The 14,044-nt window shown below is 39.5% G+C and overlaps 4 protein-coding genes across 6 annotated transcripts; 2 read left to right on the top strand and 2 right to left on the bottom strand.

The window, feature by feature from the left end:
* The first annotated feature begins 72 nt into the window (after nt 1-72).
* prkab1b (protein kinase, AMP-activated, beta 1 non-catalytic subunit, b) lies at nt 73-4,424 on the top strand. Of its 2 annotated transcripts, none has more exons than XM_078789860.1 (8): nt 73-378; nt 953-1,100; nt 1,199-1,368; nt 1,436-1,529; nt 2,354-2,468; nt 2,578-2,711; nt 2,789-2,857; nt 3,681-4,424. In XM_078789860.1, exons 2-8 carry the CDS (start codon nt 954-956, stop codon nt 3,756-3,758), a joined length of 807 nt encoding a protein of 268 aa, XP_078645986.1. In that variant the 5' UTR covers nt 73-378; nt 953; the 3' UTR covers nt 3,759-4,424. The 2 variants fall into 2 exon arrangements, with proteins under 2 accessions (XP_078645986.1, XP_057926401.2); XM_058070418.2 differs by having other exon boundaries at nt 937-1,100.
* A 2-nt stretch (nt 4,425-4,426) lies between these two features.
* pla2g1b (phospholipase A2, group IB (pancreas)) lies at nt 4,427-6,111 on the bottom strand. Its single transcript, XM_058070421.2, has 4 exons — nt 6,009-6,111; nt 5,767-5,926; nt 5,553-5,680; nt 4,427-4,597 (listed from the first exon to the last, which is right to left on the bottom strand). The coding sequence occupies exons 1-4, from the start codon at nt 6,043-6,045 to the stop codon at nt 4,473-4,475; spliced, it is 450 nt and encodes a 149-aa protein (XP_057926404.2). The 5' UTR covers nt 6,046-6,111; the 3' UTR covers nt 4,427-4,472.
* Nucleotides 6,112-6,256: 145 nt separating this feature from the next.
* LOC131128400 (C-type lectin domain family 4 member E) lies at nt 6,257-9,683 on the bottom strand. 2 transcript variants are annotated; one of them, XM_078789861.1, is made up of 8 exons: nt 9,538-9,683; nt 9,149-9,232; nt 8,615-8,698; nt 8,467-8,541; nt 8,340-8,393; nt 8,133-8,272; nt 7,186-7,301; nt 6,257-7,112 (listed from the first exon to the last, which is right to left on the bottom strand). In XM_078789861.1, the coding sequence occupies exons 1-8, from the start codon at nt 9,539-9,541 to the stop codon at nt 6,959-6,961; spliced, it is 711 nt and encodes a 236-aa protein (XP_078645987.1). In that variant the 5' UTR covers nt 9,542-9,683; the 3' UTR covers nt 6,257-6,958. The 2 variants fall into 2 exon arrangements, with proteins under 2 accessions (XP_078645987.1, XP_078645988.1); XM_078789862.1 differs by lacking the exon at nt 9,149-9,232 and having other exon boundaries at nt 9,538-9,603.
* A 1,137-nt stretch (nt 9,684-10,820) lies between these two features.
* Nucleotides 10,821-13,871, top strand: cox6a1 (cytochrome c oxidase subunit 6A1). The gene is made up of 3 exons (XM_058071203.2): nt 10,821-10,974; nt 13,375-13,517; nt 13,618-13,871. The coding sequence occupies exons 1-3, from the start codon at nt 10,875-10,877 to the stop codon at nt 13,705-13,707; spliced, it is 333 nt and encodes a 110-aa protein (XP_057927186.1). The 5' UTR covers nt 10,821-10,874; the 3' UTR covers nt 13,708-13,871.
* Nucleotides 13,872-14,044: the final 173 nt, after the last annotated feature.

Below are 14,044 nucleotides of genomic sequence, written 5' to 3'. Positions count from 1 at the left end.
CATTGACATATCCCGCCTTTTCAAAGTGCCCGCCAAGGAGCGTCACACGGTTATGACGTCACAGTGTATAGTCACGTGATTTCAGGCAAGTTGAAGAACCGCTTGCTTGACTTCCGCTTCATATGGTCCAAACCGACTCGAGTAGACCAGCTAGAGCATAACATCACCCCTAATAGTTTTGAAGACCGTGAACGGGTCATAAGAACTACACAAAGTCACTTTTTAATGTGACTTTACACCAACGGTGTCCGGTTTTGTCCGACTAGCGAGGAAACTGCTGAGACGGAAACAGCAGCGAACAAAACCGGACGTCTCCATCTCTTCTCCAAGACCAGATGGTATCATATTCACAAGTCTGAAGACAGCCACGCATCTTAGGTGGGTAAAATACTGCGTAAAATGCACAAGTTCACCATTGTTGCGTGCGTGCGGGAGGGTTGGGCGATACAGCTCATTTTGGTATCGATGCAACACTAACTAAACACAGCATTGCCGATACTGATACTTTTTAACTTGAATTTTTAAAGTTTTGTTATTTTGCCTTTAATTTGTGATTGTGATCAGCACCAAGAAAACCGCTAAATATATCAACAACGTTATGTTTGAACAATTGACTAATAGATTAATAAATGCAGCACCACAGTGGAATGGTGGGCATTCTATTGTACGCAAACTGAGGCACAACAGTGCCATACATTTTTGACATGAACCAACAAACATGCTAACCGAGGTTGTGCAGTACACAGTAAATAATCAGTGCTGCAGTATACACAAAATAATGTTATTTACTTTTATTAGACGAGGAACCTTTTCATAACTGCTACTTTATATTAATAAGTTATACACTTTATGAAATTTTGCTCCATCTGCTGTTGGACGTGTGTGCCTTAGGTGTACCTAATGATGTGACTGTGTGTGTGTGTGTGTGTCTTGCTGTGTTTGACTGTATCAGAATGGGGAACAGCAACAGTGACAGAGCCAGCGGGGGTCAAGGTGAAAGGTCATACAGAGATGGATCGCAAGGAGGGAAAGAGGCGCGTCCCAACATTTTGATGGACAGCACGGAGGATGCAGACATTTTCCAAAGGGACGATCCAAAGGTAAGTTTAGATCTAGCATCTAGTTATCTGGTTGATGTCATATAACTATAGAAATAGATAATCTAGGTAGAATAATAGCCCATCAATCTTGTGTCCAGGCTCCCCAGGAAGAGCAGGAGTTTCTGGCCTGGCAGCAGGATCTGGAGAGTGACAGCAAAAGTCCAACCCCGGAGAGGCAAACAGTATTCCGCTGGGCTGGAAACGCCAAAGAGGTCTTTGTGTCAGGATCTTTTAACAACTGGACGACCAAGATCCCTCTCAATAAAAGGTACTGTGTGTTGTGCAGCTTTTTTTTTCCAACATTCCATAGACTTTACTGTGACTCTTGCATCCAGTCAGAACAGTTTTGTGGCAATCATGCACCTGCCGGAAGGAGAACACCAGTACAAGTTCTGTGTAGATGGACAGTGGACTTTGGATCCGGCAGGGGTGAGCACAGAGCTATGTGACCATAACATCTGCTTCATATTATACTTGAGGTGACAAAGCAAATTAGTGTAATATTTAATAATATATCTCATTAATTAATTAATATATCAATATTTTATTAGAATAATAATATCAGAATCAGAAAAGGTTTATTGCCATGTATATATTAATTATTATTATTATTATTATTATTCATTCATGCATTTTCTACCGCTTATCCTCACAAGGGTCATGGGGGATGCTGGAGCCTATCCCAGCTGTCTTCGGGCGAGAGGCGGCGTACACCCTGGACTGGTCGCCAGCCAATCACAGGGCACATATAGACAAACAAGCTATTATTATTCATTCATTCATTCATTTTCTACTGCTTTTTTCCTCACGTGGGTCGGGGGGGTGCTGGAGCCTATCCCAGCTGTCTTGGGGCGAGAGGCGGGGACTGGTGACCAGCCAATCACAGGGCACATATAGACAAACAACCATTCACACTCACATTCATACCTATGGACAATTTGGAGTCGCCAATTAACCTAGCATGTTTTTGGAATGTGGGAGGAAACCGGAGTACCAGGAGAAAACCCACGCATGCACAGGGAGAACATGCAAACTCCACACAGAGATGGCCGAGGGTGGAATTGAACCCTCGTCTCCTAGCTGTGAGGTCTGCGCGCTAACCACTCAACCGCGTGCTGCCCCCTATTATTATTATATAGAATTTTATTTTTATAATATGCTCAGAGCTAATAAAAAAACAACAAGACGAAGATAGCCCCTTCTCCACACTATGAGGTGTATATTTATATTTTATTTTGTCCATGTTCTTTCAGGCTGTTATCACGACCAAAACTGGGACCGTTAATAACGTTATCCAGGTGAAGAGGACAGACTTTGAGGTCTTTGACGCCCTCAAGCTTGATTCCCAAGACTCCGCTGACATCTCAGGTATGACATACTCAGTATTTAAAGGTTTGTTTGTGCATGATCTGTGTCCTGTTTGTCTGCACGATCTGCTAATCCTCAAACATTCTCTATGGCCACCTCGTTTCTTCAGACTTGTCCAGTTCCCCCCCCGGGCCCTACCAGCAGGACGCATACGTCATTAAGTCAGAAGACAAACTCAAACATCCTCCTATCTTACCTCCACACCTGCTGCAAGTACTTCTCAACAAGGACACAGGGATCTCAGTATGTTGCGTCTTTTCCCATTTGAAATTGTAGTCCAACATGAAGTTTTTAGCTCACCTTGTGTTGGTTTTCCCCAGTGTGACCCGACACTACTTCCTGAGCCCAACCATGTGATGTTAAATCACCTGTACGCCCTCTCCATCAAGGTAACACAAACACCTGCATCATGTCTGCTTTATCATGCATGTTGACACACAAACACGCATCCATCATGTGCAGTTTTCCACAGGAGTGCAAGTTATTTGTGGTGGTGGTGGGTTGTCCGGGGTGAGGGGCAATATTGTGTAATTTGCATAACTGCCTGTGACACAGGCAGTTATGCAAATTACAACACATATGAAAACACATATAACTACAAATTAACTTTATTTTTGGGTATTTTTTTATGTCGCAAACAAAACACAACATCCTGTGAGTGCTTTTAAACCGTGTGGATGAGTAAAACTGATCTTTTAGTTTTTTGTCCCAAGGGATGTCCAACATTATCTCATGTTTTCAAACTGTTATATTTTTTCCACTTTTCTGACCTATAAATGTAGTTAGAATGTTGTATTCTCGTGTTAAACAATGCCAAAGTTTCAGATAATGAGGTTTGCATATTTGGAAGTGATCCCTGAAAGAAGTTTGGGATGGCTCAAAACACTCAAAGGCGTGGTAAAACTGCCATTTTGTGATGTCACATATAGGGGCGGACTTCCTTATATTTAATTTTTCTTGCCCTATGTTGTCTTGCCACTTTTTCTATCCGCTTCAATTTTCCCGCATCTTCGTCCTCCGTGTGGGTGAAGTAGGCACTTCGGTGACATAAGCGATTTATTTGAAACATGACTACTTTATCGCGTTATTCGAATTATCCGAATAATGGTTGCAGCCCTACTATTATTCCTACATGCTATAAGTGATTTCATCCTAAAGTCAAACCTTATCAGAAATCCTCACATCTGAATTTCTAATTTTTCTGTGTTCCAGGATGGAGTGATGGTTCTGAGTGCAACACACAGGTACAAAAAAAAGTATGTGACCACTCTCCTCTACAAGCCAATATAGAGACTTCATTCTTATGCTGCTGGAAGATACCATTCATGCCCTTCTGATGTGGACTCTTACCATTCTAGTATCATGCTTAAGCCAGGGATGTCCAAACTTTTTCCCAGTGCGGGCGGCATTCCGAAAAGTATGCAGAGCTGCTTTTATACGTTTTCTGCATTAACGACACAAAAACCAATATGAGTTAAGCTATCTGACAAAACGTTCACATCTTAATTTTGTGTTATAGGTGACAAAGCAAAATGGTGGATTATCTAATAATAATAATAATATACGTATATAATTCATCATGAATTGATTTTATTTTTACAATATGCAGAGGACCAATAAAAATGCACTTTGGATTCTCCTGGTTTAAGCTATAAGTGACCAGCACATTATGTTGATATTACCTGTTGTTAGTTACCTGATATTATTACCTGATATTATTACCTGAACAATTACCTGATATTAGCACTGTTGTTTCCTCTTAATGAGCCCAAATTAAATCCAAGAAGTAGTTTGCTATCATCAACCAAAGCTGTAAAAGTGCAGTGCCTTTCTTTTCCAAGCTGCAGACAGATACGGAGACGTAGACCAATAATTGTAACCATCCCGTGTTTCTTCAAATGGTGTTGCCAAAAGATGAACAAATGTACGTCTTCATATAAAAGGTGGTAAATCAAAGATTCTCTGGTGTTTTTTTTCCACTTTTATTCAAATTAATTGTGCAGTTTAGTTGACACAGTGGATTTTAGGATCCAGGTTCTTGTTGTCAGGGTTGTATTTGGCCTGAGCAAAGCAGTGAGCTGCTATTCGGTCACATTCGCACACCGCAGTCTGGCACTTATCATTGGTGGCTGTTGAGACACATGAAACTTCAAATTACGCTCTACAATAAATGCTACACAACCCAAGTAAACAGCAATTTTATCTTTTTATACAAATTATTAGGATTGCTGCTGTAATACACTAAAGTGGATGCAGAACTACAATGAATCTGTACCAGAGTCAATTGTTCAATTTGCATTACTGGCCATGATGCAAAACTGTATGGATGAGCATAACTGATTTTTTTTTGGTTTTTGTCTTAAGAGATGTGCAACATTATCTCATGTTTTAAAACTTGGTCGAAGAGGACCTATTATGCTTTTTTTTATTTTTCTGACCTATAAATGTAGTTAGAATGTTGTATTCATTCTCATGTTAAACAATACCAAAGTTTGAAAGAAGTTTGGGATGGCTCTAAACGCTCTGTTTCAAAAGGTGTGGTAAAACTGCCCTTGTGATGTCACAGAGGGATGGACTTCCTTATATGATTCATAGGTAGTACGCACTTTGGCCGTGTGACCAATCACAGTGGAGTGGACATGTGCGGTGGGTGGAATAAATTAAAACAGACCGTTTTGGCAGGAAGCACAAATCAAAGGAAATACAGCTGTAATAGGTGCAGATTCTATAAAGTTCACTGTGCAGGTTATTGTGTGTAGCTGCTCTACAGGAGTCAACAACTCAATACAAATGGTTGAAAAATGAGCATAATAGGTCCCCTTTAACAACAGAACGGATGTTTGTTTCATTCATTTGAGCTTTGAGCATCGTTATTCCTGTACGCCATGTACGTCATACATCATACTGATCAACAGATGCATTATAATGAATAAATAACAAGCTTTGAAAATGCATTGCCATTCTAAAGTCACAATTATTCTTGCTACAACTCTGTGATATGTTGTGTAGGTACCTGATGGCGTGTCTCCCCAAATTTGGTGTTTTACAGTAATAATGATAATGTGTGTATGTACAGGCTCTCACCTGAGCAGGTGACTTGGTTATCTGAGCAGGTGTAATCGTAAACCAGGACATAGGGCAGGTCAGCAATGCCACGGCATCCTGGAATCTTCCTGCTTCTTTCGTAGCATTTGTCATGAACGTAACAGCACCTAAAACCAGAGGCGGGTTTTTTTGTTTTTGAATATAAATGTTTTTCTATCATCATGACTTCGAAGCATCCTTCTTCATTCCTCACATGTCCAGGTCATCAAGCGGACTTCCTGTGCCACCGAAGCCACACCAACATCCGTAATCGTTGTACTTCATGGGGTTAACTCCTGGTTGGGCACAGCTGATCATGTTCCCAAACTGCCATAAGGCTTTGGGCATTACTGCACTGTTGACGACGCAAGATGCTAAATGGAGCAGATAAATCAAGTCAAATGTGTGCTTGGTTTTTTGTTTTTTTTTTAAGTGTGTTTTTTTTTAATATCTCACCTGTGACCAGCAGCAGCAGAGGAGCTGTCAAGTTCATGGTTACCTGCTCAGAAACGGACAGCTCGGTCAGCGCCTGTTCTTATAAGCCAGGAGGAAAGACAGATAAGGAGAACACTGCGGTGGGTGGAATCTTATTTCTTTTCCATTTGGGGAATTTTACAGAACTATTTTCAGCATTCAGACATGAGAAGATATAGAAATAAAAATATTGCTTTTAGATGTTAAGCTTCAAGAGGAAGCTTGTGTATAGAACAGTTCACCTCTGGGTTCCAAATACATTCAAATATAATTATTCAAATCAATAAATGAACTATTGAATAACTAATAGTTAATTGTTAGATTTGATTGTTTTTTTTCCACTCAGTAAAAGTAACCAAGATGAAACATAGAGATCTTTGTCTTGATGCAATGCTCTTTTTTTAATCACTATGCAGTCTATTTTACTTCTGCATTTCTTCTTGCGTGACACACAGCTGTGTAAATAGCAAACATTTGCTAAAATTCCCAGAACGTTCCGTTGCACATTTCTGATAATATCCAACCTCATACTGAACACGAGACAAAATTCTGTCAATTTAAGTAGATTCAGGTCATTAGCAGAGGTGGGCATTTTTTTTTAACTCATTGAGTTAACTAAATTGGCCAGGGGGGGCCTTGACCCACACCTTTGGGATGAACTACAACTGCAAGCCAGGTCCAACGTTAAATGTTCCTCTGACGGACATCTTGTAGAAGAAGAAGCTGCAAAAACACAGTTTTGTGTTGCATGCATTACATCACACAGAGAACCAGAATCACATGCATGAAGGCAACACTGCAACTTCCAGCTGCTTTTGAGTGTTTTATTTGCTTATGTAGTAAAAGTCCAGACTATGACATCACTTTTTATGTTATCTGTGTGGCCTACTTAGAGAGTCAGAGTTTGTCTGAGACAATAAAAAAGGAGGCTGTCATGTCTTAATTTCACAAATATAGTTGTACGACACATTGCAGTCAGCATCATTCCACCTCCTCCTGATGCGTATATCAGTAGCATGGAGTTGGCCACAGTCCTCTCCATTTCTTCTGAAGGCCCAGTTGTCAGGTTGAGCTACATCCCAGAACCTCAGAACACACAGAAAAAAAACATTATTAGATTTATGTAAATATGTTGAGCTTATAATAAGCAGAATCTTACTTTGGGGTTATGTTGTAATCAGTGCCATCCACCCAACTCCACTCCCCCTCGTGTGTTCTCTCCACCAGTCCAATCCAGTATTTATAGGTGATTTCAGAAATTCCCGAAATAAAGTCCTACAAAGACAATACACAGGTTAGACTCATCATCAGTTTAGAACAGGGGTCTCAAACACGCGGCCCGCGGGCCAAATGTGGCCCGCAGGACACTAGTTTGAGGCCCCCGCCTTGATATGAAGTTTAATGGTAGTGCGGCCCGCGCAAGTTTGATATGGATGCTGTATGGTATCATGTACCCAGAAAAATTATTACGTTTGATTAATGTTTATGTTAAAGGTTAAATAACTGTTAATAGTTATCCTCCCTATCCGTGTGGAAGTGGTAAGTTTTTGGCTATTTAAGTTTAATTGAAATAACTTGAAGGCTACTGTTTAGGTCGCTAGCTCTCTAGTTTGTGAGTTAGCATGTGTCTCAAGACCCTGCAGTTGCGCAATATGTTGTAAATAAAAAGAGTATAAATGTGACTATAGTCGTGTTTTGTCATGTCTACAGGGCTCTAATAATGCTTTGTTCATTTTAATCTGAAAAAAATAATATGTGGTTTCTTAAGTTTTTATTATTTGCCGTTTTATTATTATTATTATTATATTTATTTATTACTGATTGATTTTCTTTATTCTTGATTTGTTTATTTATTTTTCATCTTATTTTGTGCAGAAAAATAAAAATTAAGATATTTGAGAACAGTGAAATGTTTTATCAGATCTTTTATTGTAGAAAATTGAAAAAGTTTGTATATTTTTCTGTTTTTAATAAATTCGTTTTTTTTTTTTTTTTTTTTTGGAAAACCGGATGCGGCCCAGCCTTGCCCAGACCCTAGCTCCAGTGGCCCCTAGGTAAACTGAGTTTGAGACCCCTGGTTTAGAAGGAGGTGCACCTGAACCTTACCAGTTCCTCCACACCATTCAGAACCACCAGGTGTCCTCCATGAGAGTGACACTGCTCTTCAGCTTTGCTCCATGTGGCAGTGGTGGTGGACAGCAGGTAGCAACTCCTTTGGAAAGACACCCAGCCTTCCTTACATGTTCCTAGAGAATAATATTGTCAAATATTGCAACTAAAAAGAGAAATATTATGAAAATATTGCGTGTTTACCTCTAACTGGGACAAGTCTTTCTATATGAACATCTTCTATAGGGGTCCCACTTCCTTCAAATTGGAAGTAACAAAAGAGTCATTCATAGCTTCATCTTTTTATAACATCCACATCTTTTTTTCTCACCTGAACTGGAAATTTGATGGCTGAGTTTATCAAGAAGAAGCTTGACATCACTGACTTCCATGTTTAATTGGGAGACTTTATTGGGGAGGGGAGAGTAACATAAGAAAAATAATATACATTCATATGGATTTTTCGGAATAAGACATACATTTTATTCCAGTTACCATCAGCTGAATGAAAAGCAGGGCAACTATGATGCCATAGATGACATACACCAATATCCTGTTCATACCTAGAGATGACACATGACATGTTGATTCAAGTTTAAAAGCAGGGGTGGCCAAACATTTTCCACTGAGGGATTCATACTTCATACATATTTTGTAAAAAGGCTAAAAATGAATACAATGGATCCCCACACATTTGTGATTCAGCAAATTGGTGGGGACAAACAGGAAGAGAATTCACTCTGTGCATTGGTTTCAGCACATTCAGCATTTGTCCCATAGAACAACAGCATGAACAGAGTGAGCTTTAAGATTAGTCATATAGTCTACTCACAAAAGAGCATACTGATATAGCTCCATTTTTCAATTTTTGCAGTTCTTTGGGGGTTTAATTTTCTTTATACAATTTGTAGCACGCCAACAGAACATAAGCCCCTGGGCCGCACTTTGGACACCCCTGATTTAAAGAGGGACATTTGGAATGATTACATGACATATGTATGTATGCATTGTACCTTTCTGCAAATTCATGTTCTGCTCTGCAAGCTGAAATCTCTCACTGGGTGGTGACCCAAACTGGTGGTACTGTGATTCCATCACTTGGAAAACATGTTTTACCACATTTATTCATAATAATGAGGATGTGCACATTTAATCAATATAGCAAGAAAAGTAATGTCAAAAGCAAAAATTTCACAATATAATATTATTGACAGATGACTGATATGCTATGGATGATAACATTAGTGTTTGAAATGCTTTACATATTTCCACATTGACTAAGCAGTTTTAAATAAATGGATCGTATTTCATTCAATTAACACAAGGCTACTTTACACATAAGATTATATATCCATGATGACAGTGAAAAGTCTCAATATATTTCCAAAACAAATACACTTACCCATTAATTTTGGAGGGTTTTTTCTCCTCACCTATCCAGATGAACTAGAACATGCACTATTGCCTGGTCGGACTCTGAACCCACACAAAGTCCTCCCCTTTAATAGAGACAGCAGTGACGAGTGTTGAGGTTGATGGCTGGTGAGGCACTGACTCCGTTGGAATGTTTTTATGTTAATACAGGTTGCTCATAACCAAAGAAAAAAACAAAAATAGTCAGTTTGGTTTAAAACATGTTTTCAGATACTTCTCTGACCTGTTTATTCATTTATTTATTTTATGAACTTTTATCTGCAGCCTTTCCTTTCCCATCCATCCATTTTCTATGCCGCTTATCCTCATTAGGGTCGCGGGGGGTATGCTGGAGCCTATCCCAGCTGACTTTGGGCGAGAGGCGGTGTACACCCTGGGCCGGTCCTTTCCTCTCCGCTGCAGGAAAAGTTCTTATCCTTTGTAAACCTCTGATCACCTCCTGATGGGTTTAGGTAGATAATCCTCCATCTTGGCAGTTAAATTTGTTCATTCATTCAGCAGAGAATAATAAAATATTCTAGTTCACGCATGTCAGACCCCTTCAGGATGAAGCGGTACTGCAAGTGCCTCCAATAACATTTATATGTAGTCGTCCCTTACTAATTGGTTCAAGAAAAACAAATCCACTCAAACTCAGTCCCATAGTCTTCAAGTATATAAGACCAAACACAACTGAGCAAGTTTAGTATTTTCAAAAAGACATGGGTCAATATTAATGACCACACGCATGTCAGGGCCACAAAATTAGGCGGCAAAGTCCACGTTGTCAAAGTCACTAACCTCTCAAGTTTGCAATACAAGTCACAGAGTGTGTGGAAATGTTCACATTCAACAGTGCACATTATCCTCCATTGCACATTATAAGTGCCGTTGACATGATTTGTCTTTGAGCTTCGGAGCTTTGATAAGTTATCAAAATGGCTGTCTCAGGTGAGAATAAAATTTTTTAATGCACAAAATACTTCCAAACAATGCCCTATATTCTCTCTTGTCTCTGGCCTTCATTTGCCTGAACTATGAAGGGAAGCCGGAAGCGATGTCATTTGACTGCGAAATTGATTGTCGCAAATGCTCCGAATATCGTTTAAGAGTCAACTATTCTAAGACACTCTTTACTTCATATATGTTTATTCGCTATGCGATGTGCTGTACTCCTCTATTATTTAAATAAAAATCACTACGGGGAAGACCTGTAAGTAAAAATGTAAATACAAAACTGAAAACTCCGACTCAGATGGTGTTTCCTGTCACGTGGCCTGTCCAAATTACGTACTTCCGCTCTGTCCATCGTCATCTGAAACGAAGATGGCTGCTTTCGGACGCTTCACACAATCGTTGGTGAGGTCTTCTCTGACCCAGACCCGCCGCCAGCTCTCTGCCGCCGCTGAGCACGGCGAGCACTCAAGTAAGTCTGTAGCTGGAAGTAGTTTAAATGTTATTTTAGTTGTCGTTGATCTTTGACGAGAACGTGTGAGGTTTCTCAGTGACCTTGCTGCTCTAACGTTAGCTCTGTTAGCACTGGCTCGACTAGCAGACATCATTGACGTGACAAGGTGACGGAAACTTAAAACCTTTTCAATAGCCACACAAAAATGTTTAACCCACTAACAAAGAGGTTCGAACATATGCGCAGAAAACATACAACTGTTTCAATGAAATTACATTCAAAAGGATACACAACACAATGAATTAGAATGATCTTAGATGTATTAGTGTGGGAAGAGACATGTTTTAATATACAGATATGTATTGTTATCCTGTGTCCTACATGGTGACTATGAGCTGAAAATATACAAGTTAATGTACCATTTAAATATCAATTAAAGCAAATACCTTCTGGACCAAAAAGTCACTACAAACAAACACAGACACACGACTGTTTTATCTGATGTGACTATATCTGAATTGTGTGGAACAGTGTGTCCAAACTTTTTCCACGGATGGCCAAATATTGACAAATGAAAGGATGCAAGGGCCACTTTGATAATGTTAGGCCATGGATTGGATGAACACAGAACACAGAAGAGTGAGCATCTCAGCTATTAAGCCTCTTTGTGCCAGTAGGGGTGCTACCCTAGTGCAGGGGTCGGGAACCTTTTTGGCGAAGAGAGCCATGAAGGCCAGATATTTTAAAATGTGTATCTGTGAGAGCCATATACTTTTTTTTTTAAACATTGAACGCAATAAAATGTGTGCATTTTTATGTAAGAGCAACAGTTTTAGATAATGGGCTCTAATTACGTAGACCAGGCACACTACCCCACGCCAATGGGGTGTAGCCAGCACACTTTTGTGAGCAGCGCAGTGTCTAATAATAAATCAAATACTTGTTGCCATTAATACAACTTCTGCTGCTGCATAGTTTTGCACCGTACTCCGTAGACGTATTTCATTCTTTTGGCCATCTTCGTCAGAAGGCTTGGTTCTGCAGCTTTAGCTATTTGACTAAAGGAGGAAAGTTTACATTTACATGTTTTTTTGACATCTCAATGACCGAGGTAGACTACAGCATTACCCAGTAATCAAGTTTTGGTGTTTGACCTGGAAAATATCATCAGGAAAGATAGATATGGTTGGCCGTATTGCAGCAGAATATAGATGGATGAATTAAAATGCATAAGAAAGTTGTTGATTTTGAATATTATTTTTAACAGTCATTTCTGTGATGGTTTACTTGTTTTACAGTAATGGGTCCAAATGTTAGCAAAAATAAATTTTTATTGTGGTAAGAAATGCTTGAGAGCCAGATACAGTCATCAAAAGAGCCCTACCTGGCTCCCGAGCCATAGGTTCCCTACCTCTGCCCTAGTGCTAGCCTGTCGGCAAGCAGACGTGAACATGCACAAAGGTGAATGCCATAGTACCACTGTAGCTGTGCAGCGCAGCTTTCCTTCCGACCGTCAACACTTGTTGAGGCTTTTGATTTGCGCGTACACCTCTGATATAGTTAGTGTGGTCTACAGTTAATTTATTCCTGACAGCCAAAGTTGAGAAGAATCAAAGGTTCCTATTGGATTCCATAGAAAATGCATGTGGGTCATTTTTGACCCACTTGTGGTAGGTTGGGGTAGTAACACAAAAACTAAAATGTCTTAAAATGTATATAAGGTAAGTTAAAAATGTGAATGGCATGATATCAAAAACATGTTTTTTGAGGAATACCTGGAATATGAAATGATAAAAAAATTTAATTACGAAGATATTTCAAGAAAACAACCTGACCGGGTCATTTTTGACCCACTTATGCATCTAAGGGTTTAAGTAAATATTGATATATCACCCAGCCCTATATGACAACTTTAACAATACACTACTACATTTTCCACTGAGGAAAGTGCTTTTATTCTTAACGAATATGATCTTTATAATGTAGTGTTGCTCGGAGTACTTCCTGTTTCCCAGAGTGCTTTGTTGTATAGTTTTAAATAGGCCAGAAAGCACATGGTTAGAGCCCACATAGTAGTTGGTTAATATTTTGCAGTATACGTTGGTAGTATTGTCTGTTTTTATCCATTTGTGTTGCACTGTGTGTGATGTGATTTGTAGTGAATGTGGTATGCCTCACACAGGTACACTACACTTGAGTACCATCTAGTGGCTCAAATGTGACATGACACAATGATCTTTGAATGGTAATCTTAGTCAGTTTTTTTTCTGGAAGGCCATCTTATCTTCAACTGTAAATAAATGTAATCAGAATACATATTTGATCCATCTTGGTAAGATTCTACTGTCTCACCCTATTTATTATTATTGCGCCTTGTTTCTATCAAATGATCCTATTCTTGATGTTATTCCTCAACAGCTAAGACATGGAAGATACTTACCTTTGTGGTTGCCCTGCCTGGTGTTGGGGTGTGCATGTTGAACACCTTCCTGAAAGAGCAACAACACAGCCATGAACAACCAGAGTTCATCCCTTACTCACACCTCCGCATTCGCAGCAAGGTTGGACACTTGAACAGCTGCATTGCAAAATGTACTTGACTTTTGTAAAGTGAAGTTACTGTGACTTAATTGTGTGCTTTTTTTTTATTCATTCATACAGCGTTTTCCCTGGGGAGATGGCAACAAATCCCTCTTCCACAACCCCCACGTGAATGCCCTTCCTGACGGCTATGAGGGCCACGATGAGTAAATTCTCCTTCCAGACCTCATAACTGGTGCAGGGACCAGTTTCCTCTTTGTTTCCAGGACCACACTCGTTTGCAGTTTACTCTTCTATCGTTACCTCTCAACACAACATGACCATTACAACGAAATGACGTCTCAAGTGAAATAAAGTAACTAAATTACCTCTTTGTTCTGTCGCTTCTCCTGTCAATGGTTCCCATATTTTCTACAGTTGGTTATGCCTTCAGACATTTGACCTGTAGCCATGTACACTCTACTCCTGCACATGTGAAAACACAAACCTTTATATCTTAATTAACTTGCAATTTTCAACACATTGAATTGTTTAATTTTATACTAAT

Source organism: Doryrhamphus excisus, linkage group LG3 (genome assembly GCF_037039965.1).
Source record: "Doryrhamphus excisus strain RoL-2023G ecotype Guam linkage group LG3, RoL_Dexc_Guam_v1.1, whole genome shotgun sequence".
Lineage (NCBI taxonomy): Eukaryota > Metazoa > Chordata > Actinopteri > Syngnathiformes > Syngnathidae > Doryrhamphus > Doryrhamphus excisus.
This window is presented reverse-complemented; position numbering and strand designations above follow the sequence as displayed.

Excerpts from the sequence above, each read along its gene's own strand:
- cox6a1 (XM_058071203.2), top strand. The coding sequence starts at position 10,875 with ATGGCTGCTTTCGGACGCTTCACACAATCGTTGGTGAGGTCTTCTCTG. Across the intron at positions 10,975-13,374 it reads TGAGCACGGCGAGCACTCAA|CTAAGACATGGAAGATACTT; the intron begins GTAAGTCTGTAG and ends ATTCCTCAACAG. Across the intron at positions 13,518-13,617 it reads ACCTCCGCATTCGCAGCAAG|CGTTTTCCCTGGGGAGATGG; the intron begins GTTGGACACTTG and ends TCATTCATACAG.
- LOC131128400 (XM_078789861.1), bottom strand. Across the intron at positions 8,542-8,614 it reads GATGGTAACTGGAATAAAAT|TCTCCCAATTAAACATGGAA; the intron begins GTATGTCTTATT and ends TCCCCAATAAAG. Across the intron at positions 8,273-8,339 it reads AAGACTTGTCCCAGTTAGAG|GAACATGTAAGGAAGGCTGG; the intron begins GTAAACACGCAA and ends ATTATTCTCTAG.
- prkab1b (XM_078789860.1), top strand. The coding sequence starts at position 954 with ATGGGGAACAGCAACAGTGACAGAGCCAGCGGGGGTCAAGGTGAAAGG. Across the intron at positions 2,469-2,577 it reads AGACTCCGCTGACATCTCAG|ACTTGTCCAGTTCCCCCCCC; the intron begins GTATGACATACT and ends TCGTTTCTTCAG. Across the intron at positions 2,858-3,680 it reads TGTACGCCCTCTCCATCAAG|GATGGAGTGATGGTTCTGAG; the intron begins GTAACACAAACA and ends TCTGTGTTCCAG.
- pla2g1b (XM_058070421.2), bottom strand. The coding sequence starts at position 6,045 with ATGAACTTGACAGCTCCTCTGCTGCTGCTGGTCACAG. Across the intron at positions 5,681-5,766 it reads CCGCTTGATGACCTGGACAT|GTGCTGTTACGTTCATGACA; the intron begins GTGAGGAATGAA and ends CTCTGGTTTTAG. Across the intron at positions 4,598-5,552 it reads TAACCAAGTCACCTGCTCAG|CCACCAATGATAAGTGCCAG; the intron begins GTGAGAGCCTGT and ends GTGTCTCAACAG.